This window comes from Centroberyx gerrardi, chromosome 12 (assembly GCF_048128805.1).
Source record: "Centroberyx gerrardi isolate f3 chromosome 12, fCenGer3.hap1.cur.20231027, whole genome shotgun sequence".
Lineage (NCBI taxonomy): Eukaryota > Metazoa > Chordata > Actinopteri > Beryciformes > Berycidae > Centroberyx > Centroberyx gerrardi.
Window position 1 is genome coordinate 14,899,985 of NC_136008.1, and position 13,539 is coordinate 14,913,523.

The following is a 13,539-nucleotide window of genomic DNA, read 5'->3' on the forward strand; positions in this document are numbered from 1 at the left end:
CAAAGAGGAAATCTGAGTTTCAACTCTTAAAATATTGTACTCAAAGCATGTATCGATGTCACGGCAAACAAAAATTGTCTGAGGTTTTATCAACATGATGAGTGCACCAAATAGATGGGAATTTGGGCAGGATTTTATTTCTTCTTGATCTTTGGGAAATTTCATGAGGAAATATTCTCCTGATCTGATTGAACACTTAGGAGAGGTAGAGAAGTGACACAAGGCAAGGGATACGTTCTGAAAACACCAATACTGGTTCATGATTCAAATTAGATTCTGTGACAGCAAGGCAATATTCCTCATGCAGTGTTTTCATTTTAGACCCACTGTTACAGTATCACAAATTGTCCACTAGATGACACTATATCTATGTCTTACTTTAGCAAAGTTGCTCTCTCAAATGGAAAAAAAACGCCTGTAGGAATGGATGCTGTTGAGATGGAAAGTTAAATATTCAGGACTTTTCCAGGCTGATAACCTCACATATCGTGAAAATCTGAATTTTAATTTTCTCCAATTCCTCCAATATGAAGTAACTAGCTTGTAAAACTAACGTTACACTTTCAAAGTAGCTTCCCCAACACTGTGCACCAGTCCGAGCTGTAGCAGGAGGAGACATTGGCCTGTCTGACCACAACATATCAAACAAAGCATAAAAGTTAACGCCAGCTGTGATAGTGACACTAAAGATTAGCTTCAAATTTGAAACAGCAAACAGCTAGCTATAGCTGCCTCTCAACAGAATGAGGCATGACATGAGAGCGACACTAGCTCTACCTCATATACCTCACATAAACTAAGCGAAAGTTAACGGACAATAATATTTTATTGGTTAACTTTATACTTCAATTCTATGCGAACCTGTCAAACATTTCTGGCCAACTGCAGCTTGGTGCGCAGCTCGCGTAATACCGTCGACGTGACGTCATTTTCTTGCGACTGTTGCTGACAGCCAGCTCCATGTGAATGTCGGTGTATAGCCTTCACCAAGCTATCTAATTTATCAAGGTAAGCCATAAATTAAGGTGATAGGCGATGGCGATATCAATTGTGCCAGCATGCTGCCTTTGTATATAAAGTCTGTCATATCAGAGGTGGGCAGAATGAAGCTTTGCCGGTCAGGAGCGGCTCTTCCCTTCCTCGACAAGGTCAGGATTTACATGATCTTGGCAGAACCGCTTGACTCTCTGGCTGCACAGCTCCGTCAACATTAACTTTAAAGTGCGTGAGGTGTCACTTCAGTGGAACAACCTACAGTTAGCTAGCTGGTCTCAGTCCCCGTTTCTAGTTGTGTAACGTTAAGTGCCTGCATTGCGGGTTACACAACCAATAGATTCTCCCTCTTGCTTGATAACGTTAGCTAGCACTACCAGACTATCCGAGAGCAACTGCTAATACAGTATACTGAAAGATCAGCAATTGATCTGACAGATGACGATTGATAAAATGGTTTAAACCTTTGGTAGGTATGATGATGGTAACTTACATGTTTGACAAAATGGAATTATTGCCAATTGGACATCTAACTGATTTAATGAAGGGTTCAGCTGATCATTGAGGTATGTTTCTTGAACCTGTCATCCTCTCAGTTTAAACAGTAAATGTTCTTATCTATCCTGCCCTTCAGGTTTTATTTGGGATGGTGACTCTGGCTGCTGAATTGTGAGAAGCTTTTTCTCAGGTCTTACCCCCTCCTACCTGCTCCCCATCTTGTGACCCAATGGCCAGCCGCTTATTGGGCAGATATGCCCGACTCCTCTCCAGGGCGTCCTCGCAGGCCACAGCTGCCCGCTTGCCTCCCACTGTGGCTGGACCTGCAGAGGTGCAGAGGGCTCAGGTCTGGGTGCGGGTCGCGGGCAGGCTAATGTGTGAGGGTAGGACTATTGCCAGAGAAGACAACCCTTCCCTCATGCCTACACGCACCCAGCTGGATGAGCTGGTGGAAAAGGCAGCAGCTCCAGAGGACGTCCTGCAGGCCTGGGCAGAGCAGGGCGGAAATGGCAATCAAGCTGCTATTGCCATGGTGAAATTGGCTCAGTTGGCGCAGAGGGCGAAGGGCAGGTTTATAACAACAAACCCAGAACTGATGATGGATCCGAGGCTGCAGGATATGATGGATACCATAATTGGGAAGGTAGGGATGACAGTGCCACTGATTGTGTGAGATGAGTGACATCCTTTTTAGACCCTTTTGTTTTATGTTTGCACTACAAAGATGTATCTACTCATTTATGTGTGTTTTTCTCCCAGGTGTCTACAGTGTGGAATAGCACACTAGTGTCTGTCCTGCGAGCTCTCTGGATTCTGAGTGTGCCTTCCTCTGCTGCAGTACTCAATTCTGTCCAGACAGAGGTCCTGTGGCGAATGCGCAGGCTCACCTACAGGCAGCTGGCCTACCTGGTAGACTGGGGGGCAGGGAGGAAAGGTCACCAGGAAGTGGCAATAGCAAATGCTGCATTAAAACAGCTGGAACTGCGCTGGACTGAAATCTCTGATGCTAAAACCGTCAGTGCACTGATATCCAAAGGAGAACACATGTCACCTACCTTGATGGACAGACTAGAAGACAAGGTAGAGTTAAAAGACACAATACCACTTTACACATTAACTTAATCCACTGTTAATGCCCCAATCAAACACACATTAGCCTCAAACTTAGCTTTATACTACACTAGAAAGTTATTCAAGAGGAAATTTGCTCTTTTCAAAAGCTCATTCTGTTTTTCTTTGTGTAGGGAATTTGCAAGTAATCCCCAAGATGTGTGAAATGGGAAATTGTGTATTTGTCTAATAGTAGAAAAAGCGAGCATAGTTCCACACTCACTCCTGGATGGACAGGCTAGAGTAAATCTGAACCGTAAGGTGCCCAATCACTGAAAACCTGATGACCATTTTATCTTCAAAAAAGGCCAACAAGTTAAAAAAAACATATGCACAGTACATCACGAAAACAACACAACAAACTGACTACAAACAAGTGGCAAATGTTTTTTTTTTTCATCAGACAAAACACTGGCTGTAGGTACAGTTTGTCCAAAATCACTATCCTTAGCAAAGTTTCCCTTCCATCTCTCTCGCAGGCATTGGAGCTGGCAGAGGGCTTTTCAGCAGAAGAGATCCGTAGGGTGTGTGTGTCTGTGGCGACTCAGAGCCGCCGGTCTGTTCCGCTGCTCAGAGCTCTGTCCTACCACCTGCTCCAGAAACCCTCGTCAGACTTAACCACTCCCCTGCTACTGGACATGGCCTATGCTTATGGTAATAACACATAACATGTCCACTTCACTAATATGTAAAGCATGCACACTGAATGTACACTGAATTTGCACTATCCATGTCTAAGTTGTCTTAAGCCCTCCAAGACAGAAACAGAATCTGCTCAGTAACATGTAATGGATCTTTTCAATTTTGTTTTTCTTTGCTCTCTAGGGAAGTTGAATTTCCACCATTCTCAGGTGTTTCAGCGAATGGCCTCAGAGTTGTTACCCAGAGCACCTGAGCTCAGCTCTGCTGATGTCACACGCTGTGCTAAATCACTGGGCTTCCTCAAGTGGCTCCACCTCCCGCTCTTTGAGGCCTTTGCTGAGGTCAGTCCCACACCAAGGATTAATTCTAATTCCATTCATTTTGAATATAGATTAAATACATTTTTGAATATAGATTAAATACTCCTAGACTTTGTTTGTTGTGTGAGTTAGGTGAAATTGAGAATGAGGTTCATTTCTTGCTTTACTGTCCTGTCTACGAGGACGTAAGGGATGCACTTTTTAGTAAAATGTCCTCTATTTATGTTGATTTTTTTGGGCTGGATGATTATGAAAAACTTGAGTTGTGTTTCAAGAAGGGAATCTTTTCTGTAGCAGATTTTATTTGCCAAGCTTGGGAGAGAAGGCAGAATATTGTGTTTAAGACCGCTGTATAATAAACTGTAATTTTGAAATGAAATGTAATGAAATACCACTGCAACTGTAACTTTGGTGTCTTGTAAACCCATGAGGGTTGGGCACTTTGTGTGCATGACACGGAAATAAAAGAAAATCAAATCCAAAAAAAAAATCATAGATTAAATCATTTTATCATTCAAATTCTTTCTTCCTCTCTCACTCACTCTCTCTGTACCTTTCTTTTCAGCACTACATAACAAACAGTCAGAAGTACAGCACTCTTCAGCTCTGTAATCTGCTCATGACATTGGCCAGATTGGGTTTCCAGCCCAGCAAAGGAGAGGAGTTCTACAGCAAGGTAACTTACCCTTCAGAAATTAAAGCTTGTCTCTGATTGCACATGATTGCATCTCCTTCCTAACTTAAAAGCACTCATTGCAAGTCTTCCCTTATTCTGAAGCTTGACCTTGGCATTTTGTGTGCAGGTTCACACTGAGCTGGAGGGCTGTCTCTCAGGCCTGGAGCCTTTCCTGCAGACAGATGTGGTCTGGTCTTTGTGTGTATTACAGCAGGCCAAGCCCCACCACCTCACCGCCCTCACACAACACCAACATGTGACCAAACTCTCAGGTAAGCACACGCAGCCTCTATGCTTTCATCCTACTTCCTTCTGTTTGATGAATAGTTTATTTATATATGCGTGCGCACACACACACACACACACGCACACACACACACACACACACACACACACACACACACACACACACACACACACACACACACTCACTCTATATCAGTCTCACAGTTGTGCACACACATATTTGCTGCATACATCACCAGTATCAGCGGTCCAGGGGGATCTTGGAGTTGAGCTTCCAAAAATGGGAAAAGAATAAACAAGCAAACAAACAACACAACAGCAGTAGGCCTAAACAAGCCAGAACACTCCTATCTACTGTAAAGTTGATCAATATCCAGTAATTTTAGACAAGCTCTGAGCATTACTGACACAATGTGTTAAATGGTAAAATGTGATGCATGCAGCAATCTTGAGTATGAACACATCTGATCTGAGTGCATCATGAAGGGCCAGAAAATTCAGTGTCATCATTATGCATTAACAGACATCAAACATCTAAGATGTTAGTCCTCCTATGGCATATAAAACCATCACAGCACATTTCCAAAATGATGAAAATATCAAATGACAGTTTATAATCCGATACAGGACATAATTAATGTGCAGGATATACAAATTCTTAATATGTTGTAACTTAATTTCTGATCCTGAAACAGATTCCCAGCCAGCCATATGGCCTACAATGACATTATAGTCTAAATCGGTTTCATTACATTGGCCAGTACTGTGGCCCTGTGTCTCTTCTTTTATAACGAGGCATTGCAATATTATCATAACTCCACTTATAGGTTGATGAAGTGTGAATGGTTTAGAGTTTGTGTTGAGGCCATGGAAAGTGGTGTACGCATCTGGGATCAGGGTTCTGGGACCTGACGCCCAAAACATGCTGGTCACCACTCTGGCTCAGCAGATGGCAGTGCAGGACTGATAGGTTTCTGGTTGGACGGGCACAGTAATTCCATTTTCTCACAGATATGAATCATAGTCTTGAGTGATACAATCTTTTGAGGTGGTTTTGGGATGCATTTGTGCTAATGGATGCTAATGTAGCCCTCATCCTCTCTCTCTCTCTCTCTCTCTCTCTCTCTCTCTCTCTCTCTCTCTCTCTCTTTCTCTCTTCCTGTCTGTCTGCAGAAGGCAGTCCAGGTCGAGTGGAGAACTATCAGTTGAAGCTCCTCCACATTGCTGCTACTCTCCACTTAGAGCATCCAGAGACCTCTGTCCCTCCGTTCTCCTTGACTACACCCTCTGTCCGGGCCAGCAGCTCCCCCCTGTCCCCCCTGCAGATCAGCCTAAGGGAGGCGCTACAGAGTTTGGCGGGTGGGAGGACAGAGGCCCTTCGCACCGGGGTCGACACTGTGTATGGATGGACGATTGGTAAGGGTAGCAAATACATAAACTCTCACATCGGCTTGCCATGCACATTCACTCACTCAATTCCTTGTATTACTGGACCTTTATAGGACATTAGAGGTCAAATGGCCAGACCTGAATATAGAGGCATGACCTGATACTCCTATCACTTTTACACTGAAAGCAGCTTTTGATGGATCTCTCTGTAACTGCTTATAAAAAGATTTTAGGTGAAGGAGCATTCTGTTGTTTCATTTGCTCTGAGTGCTATTTTAATGGCTGACATGCCCTTTTCAAATCAGATGGTGAGCTGGTGGTGGACTGTGAGAACAAGCCAATTGAGCTGTTGATGCTGAAAGCCCCTCATTTACCCGGTGGAGGAGGAGACCAGGCGTTGCCTGAAGGGGCACGGCGGTGAGTCAGGGAAGAGAGCCATGTGGGCTTGTGTTGTTACAGATTCAGCTCAGCTTTTCTTGCTTTAAAGATCACATCTGTTTCTCTGTTGCTGTAGCTGTCTAAAGCTGTTGTGTTTTTTTTTATCTGCTACTGTCCATCTGTTTTCAGGCTAGCCTTCATAGCTTGGGAATTTCCCAACTTTGGCTTGAAGAGTAAAGACCTTCTGGGGCGGTTTGCCATGATGAAGCGGCATCTCCAGTTGGCTGGCTTCATCACAGTGGAGGTATGGAGAGGCTGGAGATGTGGGTGACAAGGGAGAAAAGGAGGAAGAAGGAAATGCAGATGAACAGACATAAAGTGAATGATAGATCTTGAAGTCATGGTTTTTTATTCTTCAGATCATTTTTTTTTATCACAGAGACACACAAGAACTAGTTGAAAAAAATTGATTTGTTGTTTAAAGGCTTGCTTTCAAGCAATGATTCTAGCAATGATGCAATATCAGGCAAAGGGGAAAGTGACTGATACTTGAGTGAATGAAGGCAAACAAGCAGCACTGCTGCTGTATCATGCAGGCTAAGGCCTTGCAAGCTGAGGGACCTAATACTGGAGTAGAGCTCAGGGCCAGGTGGGTCCCCCTGCAGTCTCTGGTATAAATAGTCATAGCTGTCGGCCACCAGCAGCAGCTCTGTCTCATCTAGGCCAATCCAAGCTCTCCCTCTCATCTAGGACAATCTCCTTAGCCAATGGCAACATCCCTGGCCTCTCAGGTTTGCATATAAACTGGGCCACTAAGTCTACCCGAAACTGAAAAGCAGCATCATTTCCTTTTTATAATCAGCCTAACTATATGACAACATCATGACAGCGTCTACACTTACGTTCTCATTCATAGGCACTAGCTAATCCTTGGTAATAAGAAGCTTTTTACTCACTAAGTAATGTCTCTAAATCCATCCCTTTTGTCCCCTCCCAGGTGCCATATTATGAGTGGCTGGAGCTGCAGTCATACTGGCAGAAACTGGCATACCTGAAGGATAAAATGGGGAAGGCTGTGGCTGAGGACATGGCCAAGTGAGCTGAGCACATGGTGAAAAATTGCAGGCTCAGCTGAATTGGAACTGTCCCAACTCAATGGGACCATGGGGGACACACACATACACCCACGAAAACACTCAAAAATGAGCAGCGTTGCAGTAAAGCGCTCTCCGACTTTGTCAGAAAAAACTCACATCTTCACTCTGGTTCCCGTGACAACGCGTGGGGCTTTCCCTGTTGCCATGGAGATGACGATCGAGAGTTCTGGAGCCAGAGAGAGAGTGATACAGAAATACAAAAATAAACTAACAGTGAGTCCTTCAGTAGAAAATATATGATGAGAGACTAAGGCAGCATGTCCCCGGGTGATGAGAGAAGTGCTGGGGGAATTTCTGTTGAATTAATGAATGTTGTGCTTTATGTCACCATGTGAATAGATTGGAATAACTTTATTATCAAAACAATTTACCAAAAAACACGCTCAACCCTCAGCTGGATTTTTCATTTATTTATGTGGGTGCTGAATCCTCAAACAATGTGTAACAAAATACTCCAGGACAGCACTCCAATTAATTAATTTATATTTATTGCCACAGACGTTTCGGGCAAGACGCCCTTCTTCAGTGCGCTTTTTAGACAACAAAAAACTGTGTGGTTTGTTTGCCTAAAAAGTGCACTGAAGAAGGGTGTCTTGCCCGAAACCTCTGTGTGGCAATAATAATAATAATAATAAAATATATTAATTAATTGGAATAACTTTATTATCACCAGAAAGGGTGTGGAGTCATCTTGTGATGGAATAAATTGTTTTATTGCTGCATTGGTCTATGGAATGTTTTTTCATTCTCGGATTTACTGCGTATGTAGTGATAGGATTCAGGATGGGGGGGGGGGGGGGGGGGGGGGGCACTTGTGTGTCTTTGGACTGGTTTTGTTGATACTGTATGTGTGAGACTATTTAGGGTGTGTACAGTTATGGGCCTGTTGCATTAGGTTCTTCTTTATGGTGTGGTATTCAGTCTGAAGATGCTTCATTTCACATCCAACAGCTAATGGCACAGTATTCTATTACTCTGACGTGTGTGTGTGTGTGTGTGTGTGTGTGTGCTGAATGTGCATCAATATCAGTGAACATTTATTGTGTCAGCATAGTGTGGTGTTGAGGAGGAGCCTTCTCATGGCTTTGCTAATAAAATGACAACTGGTTTCATATTCTGTCCCTCTCCAATGCTGATGTTACTCATTCATTATTGTCAGCTCAGCTCTGGATAACAATACTACTTCAGTGGCATGAAAATCACTAAATATGTTAACGAAAGGGACGCAGCTTTGTATGCTTCATTTCTACAAGTGCATAGATTTTAAATATTTTACTGTATATGTTAATCAGATGCTTTCTATGTGTGTTTGTGTGGTGTGTGTGTGTGTGTGTTCAAATCCAAAAGCAGGTGTACAGGCAGACAGCCAGGGTAAGATTCTCAGATAAACACTTTGCTGAACTGAAACTGCTTACACAAGGGGGCACCGGGGGCAGCAGCATCACTCCAACACAACAGGCTGATAAGAGGCAGAAGGAGCTGCTGAAGAAGACACAGGAAAAAACAAAAAGCGAGACAGTGCAGAGGAGAAAGAAGGAGAAGCTCAGTCGAGAGGGAGCAAAATGAAAGTACAAGGTCGATGACGGAAAGTGAAACGACAAACAAGAAAATGAAATGTCATTCTGATCAAACCGCTATGTGCGGACAAAGTAAAATGTGGATAAACGAGAACAGTGATAAAACAGAATTTGGTGTGCTGGCTGTCATGTGTGACTAACTGGCTCAGAGGCATGGTGCCTACCTCACTGTTCCTGATAATCACTGACTGGTTGATCGATTGATTGGCTGATGACTTGTTGTCTTCCATCCAGCCCAGCTAGCAGTTCCAGTATTGACCTGTGAGTCAGTACTTATTGTCTCATGGGATAGGACTGTCTCTAGTGGACATTGGGATGGTGAGGGGGCAGCCAATGTGTTCAAGCAAGAAGAGAAGATAGTGTGAAAATATTGCACCGCACACTGAAAAGTTTCATAATTGTTTTAATATTAAGAACACAATGAGGCTCCATTGTGCCCTTATGCTGCTGTACAGATACTTTAAATACATTCTAACATGAAACAGATGTGAGGCCTTTCAGTGTGTGGTGAAATATATATCCATCTGTATGTGGACTATTGTTGCTGCTCAGACTGACACCTGAGAAGTGCTGAGAGGATGCCGAACCGAGAGGATAATGTCAGTTGAGATTCTGAACACTTTCACGAAGCTGTGAGCTTACAGGCAGGCTAAATTTGTTTGAGGTCAACTGGGTTGCAGCGAAGCCATTTGAAATTAAACCAGTAAGACAGCAAAGATTTCTGCTGAGCTGGCACTCTATCATGGGAAGTTTTGAGTTGCCATGGAAACTACCATTGCTGATCATTTGGCTCAGCGCTGCCACCCCCTCTCTCTCTCTCTCTCCTGCTATTTCCATCTATTCCCATCACTAGCTATCTATAAAACTAGAGAAAAAAAACAAGAGGAGAGCAAGCGAGAGTGCTTGAGAGATGGTTAAGATGGAGAGCAGAGACAGATGCTCTAGCTGTCCTCAGGGGAAATGTCTCTTTCTCTCTCGATTCCTCGGGGATGCAATCAGAGCAGGAGGCAGAGGGTATCATTAGCCTCGTCCTTTTTAATTGCACTCTCCCTCTCTGCCCTTTGTTATTCTCTGTTTGTTTCTGTTTCCCAGTCTCCCTTTCCCTTCTCTCAGCCTCCCCTTTGTTTCGTTTCCTTTGCTTTCCTTGATTTCTCCATCTTCCTCTGTCTCTGCAGTACTGGTCCTCTCCTTCAAGGTTGAGGGCAGCACTGAGACAGCAGGAGAAATCTGCTGACATCATCTCTCAGGATCCAGTCATAGCCTGGCTGGGAGAGAAGGAGGGGGAACAGAGGAGGGAGAAATAGAGAGAGAGAGAGAGAGAGAGAGATATACGGGGGAAGGAGGGGAGGAGGGAAGCAGGAGTGAGAGAGAATACCGCAGCTCTCTCTCAGATTCTACACACACACACAGACACACGCACAGATGAACTGAATCATGGGACTTTAAAAACACACCCCCACAACAGCAGCATCACCACTGTTCTGCACCACAGATAGAGACCAACGCACACTCTCTGCTCCCCACTCTCTCTCTCTCTCTCTCTCTCTCTCTCTCTCTCTGTGTCTGTCTCATACACAAACACACATACAGACTGACACGTGCTGCAGGGAAGGATCTGACTGTTGGGTCGCTGAGCATTCAGGTCCCCCCTCCCTCCCTCTCTCTCTCTCTCTCTCTCTCTCTCTCTCTCTCGCTCCCTCTCCTTGTTCACCTTGGCTGTTCCGGCTGTGTGGTTTATTGTTGCGTCAGAGCCAGAGAGAAGCATGCCGGGGGAGAGCACTCACAGATCTGTCCCCACAGCGAGGCATCCAGAGCGGGGAGCGGAGGAGACAGAGCTCCCTGGACCAGGTAGGACCTCCGGGGATGGGAAGGAAGAGGGGAGAACGAAGTGATAGACGAGGATAGATATGACCAAGGACAGGGAACAGGGCATAATGGAGAGGGAAGGATGAGGATAGTGTAGAGGATACGAGGAGGAGGACAGTGCTTACATAGATGATTAAGAGTACAGTGCAAGGGGAGAGAGGTAGGAGGATAGAAAGCATGGCAGAGATATAGAAGCAAAGGGAGTGGGAGAGGATTGCTGGGCTAGTGAAAGTGGATGAATCGGCTAGGTAGCTGCTTGAAACTGCCATGTGGAGAGCTGGCAAACAGATTAGACGGGTAGAGCTGGGTCCTTTCTGTCTGTCTGTGTGTCTGTTGACGTGCAGTCTGAGTAAGCTGTGATTCAGCTGTATGTTAGCCTCCTCACTAAACCGCATGTTGTCTCCCCCTCCAGCTCCCAGCTATTAGCAGCCTTCCCTTAGCCTCCACCCCGGAGCTGTTAACCCCCAACCCACCTCCCCCCCCCCCCCCCCTTCCTCAGCACTAAATCCCAATTAACCCTACAAACGTCTCTCGCCTATGCAACTGCCTGCCTCCAGTGCCCAGCCCCCCATCCTCAGACATAACCCCAGCCCTGTTTTTTTCCCCCCCACCCTGACCCCCCTCACCCCCCTCCCCATCTTCAGCCCCCCTCCTGCCCCATCCATACCCCAATCTATCTCCCCAGCAGTATTGTGAGCAGGGCAGCGTAGAGCGGCTCCTCCCTTCCCCCAGCCTCAGCAGGAACATGACACAGCAGCATGGCAGCACACTGCAGGAACACACACAAACACAGCTATCGTCACTGCCGTCAACTGTCGAGTGTTAAGATTTTGTTGGTTATTGCTTATGTGGCTGCTGGATATCTGAAGCTGTGAAATCAAGAAAGAAGTAGATGGTGAAAAAGATGAGAGGGAGAGAGGGATGAGGTTAGATAAGGTTGGGCCAGTGCAGAAGAAATAGATGGGGGGGGGGGGGGGGGGGATGTTGTTTTTCTGTCCAAGTTTACAGTCAGTCTACAACGGGCGATGATGTCCTCCTGATGCTATTTTATGTTTGGAGGAATAATGCAATTTTGTAATGTTGTAAGATTGTAGTCTTTCTATTTCAAGCACTGCATCACTATAAAGGATGTGCAATGTGGTACAAAGGTATGGCTGTATAAGATTCTGTGACTACTGTGTCTCTGTCAGTTATTGCACACAACATAGGTTTCATATGTATACTGTTGTAAACATTTGACAGTAACGATGGGTAACCTTGATGGCTATTTGGAGTAGACAGTCTGTCTCCACCCTGCTGGCACTACTTTCACTTGCTGTTTTGGCTGTTTTCCTAGTATAACGTCATCATTGTCCTGATCTGTACTTACATTTGATATTATTTTAAGCTTTCTTGGCCTGAATCTTGGAAGAGGAAGGGAGAGAGCGAATTGTCTGACACTCTGGTTACACAATCTGGATTCTGGCGTATCATTTGATATAAAGGATAAGGAGTGGTTAGAGGGCGAGAGGGGGGGTGAGATGGAGAGAGATGAGGAAAAGAATACGAGACTGTTAGGTTGTCTCTCCATGGTTCTCCCTGAGCAGTAGAGGCTGAAATAGAGGCGCCCCGTGGGGCTGACAAGCCAGCGCTGCAGCCTCTGTGACGCAGCTCCAGTCTGCTCCGCTCGCTGCGGCCTGCTCCTCGTACGACAAGCCAGGTGCTCGGTTTCACTGCCTTCCCCCAGAGGAGACTGCCAGTCTGGGCCAGAGAGAGGAGGAGAGGCAGAGACTCACTGACTATCTGCAGCATTAAGTCTGCAGGTGTTACGAAACAGACTGAAACAGAGTCATGCTAGTAGGGATGATATACATCACTGTATCATTCTAGCAGCCTAGCAAAGCTGTAGCTCTAACATTACTGTTTGGCTTTTGTGCTCAAAATGGTGCAATAGCAGCTCAGAAATAATATCATCTACAGTAATACAATCTCTAACACTCAAGGGAGGAAGATATTCCCTAATGTGTTCACTGTATATATACAGTATTTTGGATATTGTTACTATACTATATGTTGTTTTGCATAATCTTTCCTTACCGTCAGATGCGTATAATTTACTTCAAGATGAGTTGTTGGATTTTTGTTGGCCATTGAAACTACAGGGAGACACAATCGTTCCCTCTACCCTTCCTACCCATACACACCTGTACATCTCAACGCTAAACAAGTGTGTTCAAGTGTTTGTTTGTGCGTATGCTTAAGTGTATGTCTCCCTGCACAGTGGCAGGTCTTAGTCTCTGAGGCATGACTCAGCACACACGCACACACACAGACACACACACGCACACACATACACACACACACCTACAGCTTGTTATTGGGGCAGTGATCGAGCCAGTGCTGCTTAGTGCTGATGCTTGCATCTCCACCACAGGCAGGGCAGAGCAGCGGAGGGAGGAGAAGGGAAGGAGAGATATGGAGAGAAAAGAGAATGTGGAGGCGAGAGAAGGATTTAGACGAGGAAGTAAAGAGTCACAAGTAAAAGTAAAAACAGGGAGGAGCAGGTATATATATATTTGTACATAGAAAGGGATGGGGGAGAGGATGGAGAGGAAGTGGTTCAGAGAAAAACAGTGAAGGAGTGAGAGAGGGGAGGGGCTACGGAACAGAGAGTCCATTAGTAGGCTAAGTGATATCTGGGTTCCTGG

The 13,539-nt window shown here is 45.1% G+C and overlaps 1 protein-coding gene across 2 annotated transcripts; it reads left to right on the forward strand.

Moving 5' to 3' along the window:
• The first annotated feature begins 929 nt into the window (after positions 1 to 929).
• Positions 930 to 8,195, forward strand: tbrg4 (transforming growth factor beta regulator 4). 2 transcript variants are annotated; one of them, XM_071916783.2, is made up of 11 exons: positions 930 to 1,008; positions 1,628 to 2,134; positions 2,251 to 2,571; positions 3,081 to 3,255; positions 3,427 to 3,584; positions 4,129 to 4,239; positions 4,367 to 4,511; positions 5,659 to 5,901; positions 6,180 to 6,291; positions 6,442 to 6,556; positions 7,250 to 8,195. In XM_071916783.2, the coding sequence occupies exons 2-11, from the start codon at positions 1,721 to 1,723 to the stop codon at positions 7,349 to 7,351; spliced, it is 1,896 nt and encodes a 631-aa protein (XP_071772884.2). In that variant the 5' UTR covers positions 930 to 1,008; positions 1,628 to 1,720; the 3' UTR covers positions 7,352 to 8,195. The 2 variants fall into 2 exon arrangements, with proteins under 2 accessions (XP_071772884.2, XP_071772885.2); XM_071916784.2 differs by lacking the exon at positions 930 to 1,008 and adding an exon at positions 1,064 to 1,148.
• The last annotated feature ends 5,344 nt before the right edge of the window (positions 8,196 to 13,539 follow it).

Coding starts and splice junctions, on each gene's coding strand:
- tbrg4 (XM_071916783.2), top strand. CDS start 1,721: ATGGCCAGCCGCTTATTGGGCAGATATGCCCGACTCCTCTCCAGGGCG. Junction 4,512..5,658: donor ACATGTGACCAAACTCTCAG/GTAAGCACACGC, acceptor GTCTGTCTGCAG/AAGGCAGTCCAGGTCGAGTG. Junction 5,902..6,179: donor TGTGTATGGATGGACGATTG/GTAAGGGTAGCA, acceptor TTTTCAAATCAG/ATGGTGAGCTGGTGGTGGAC.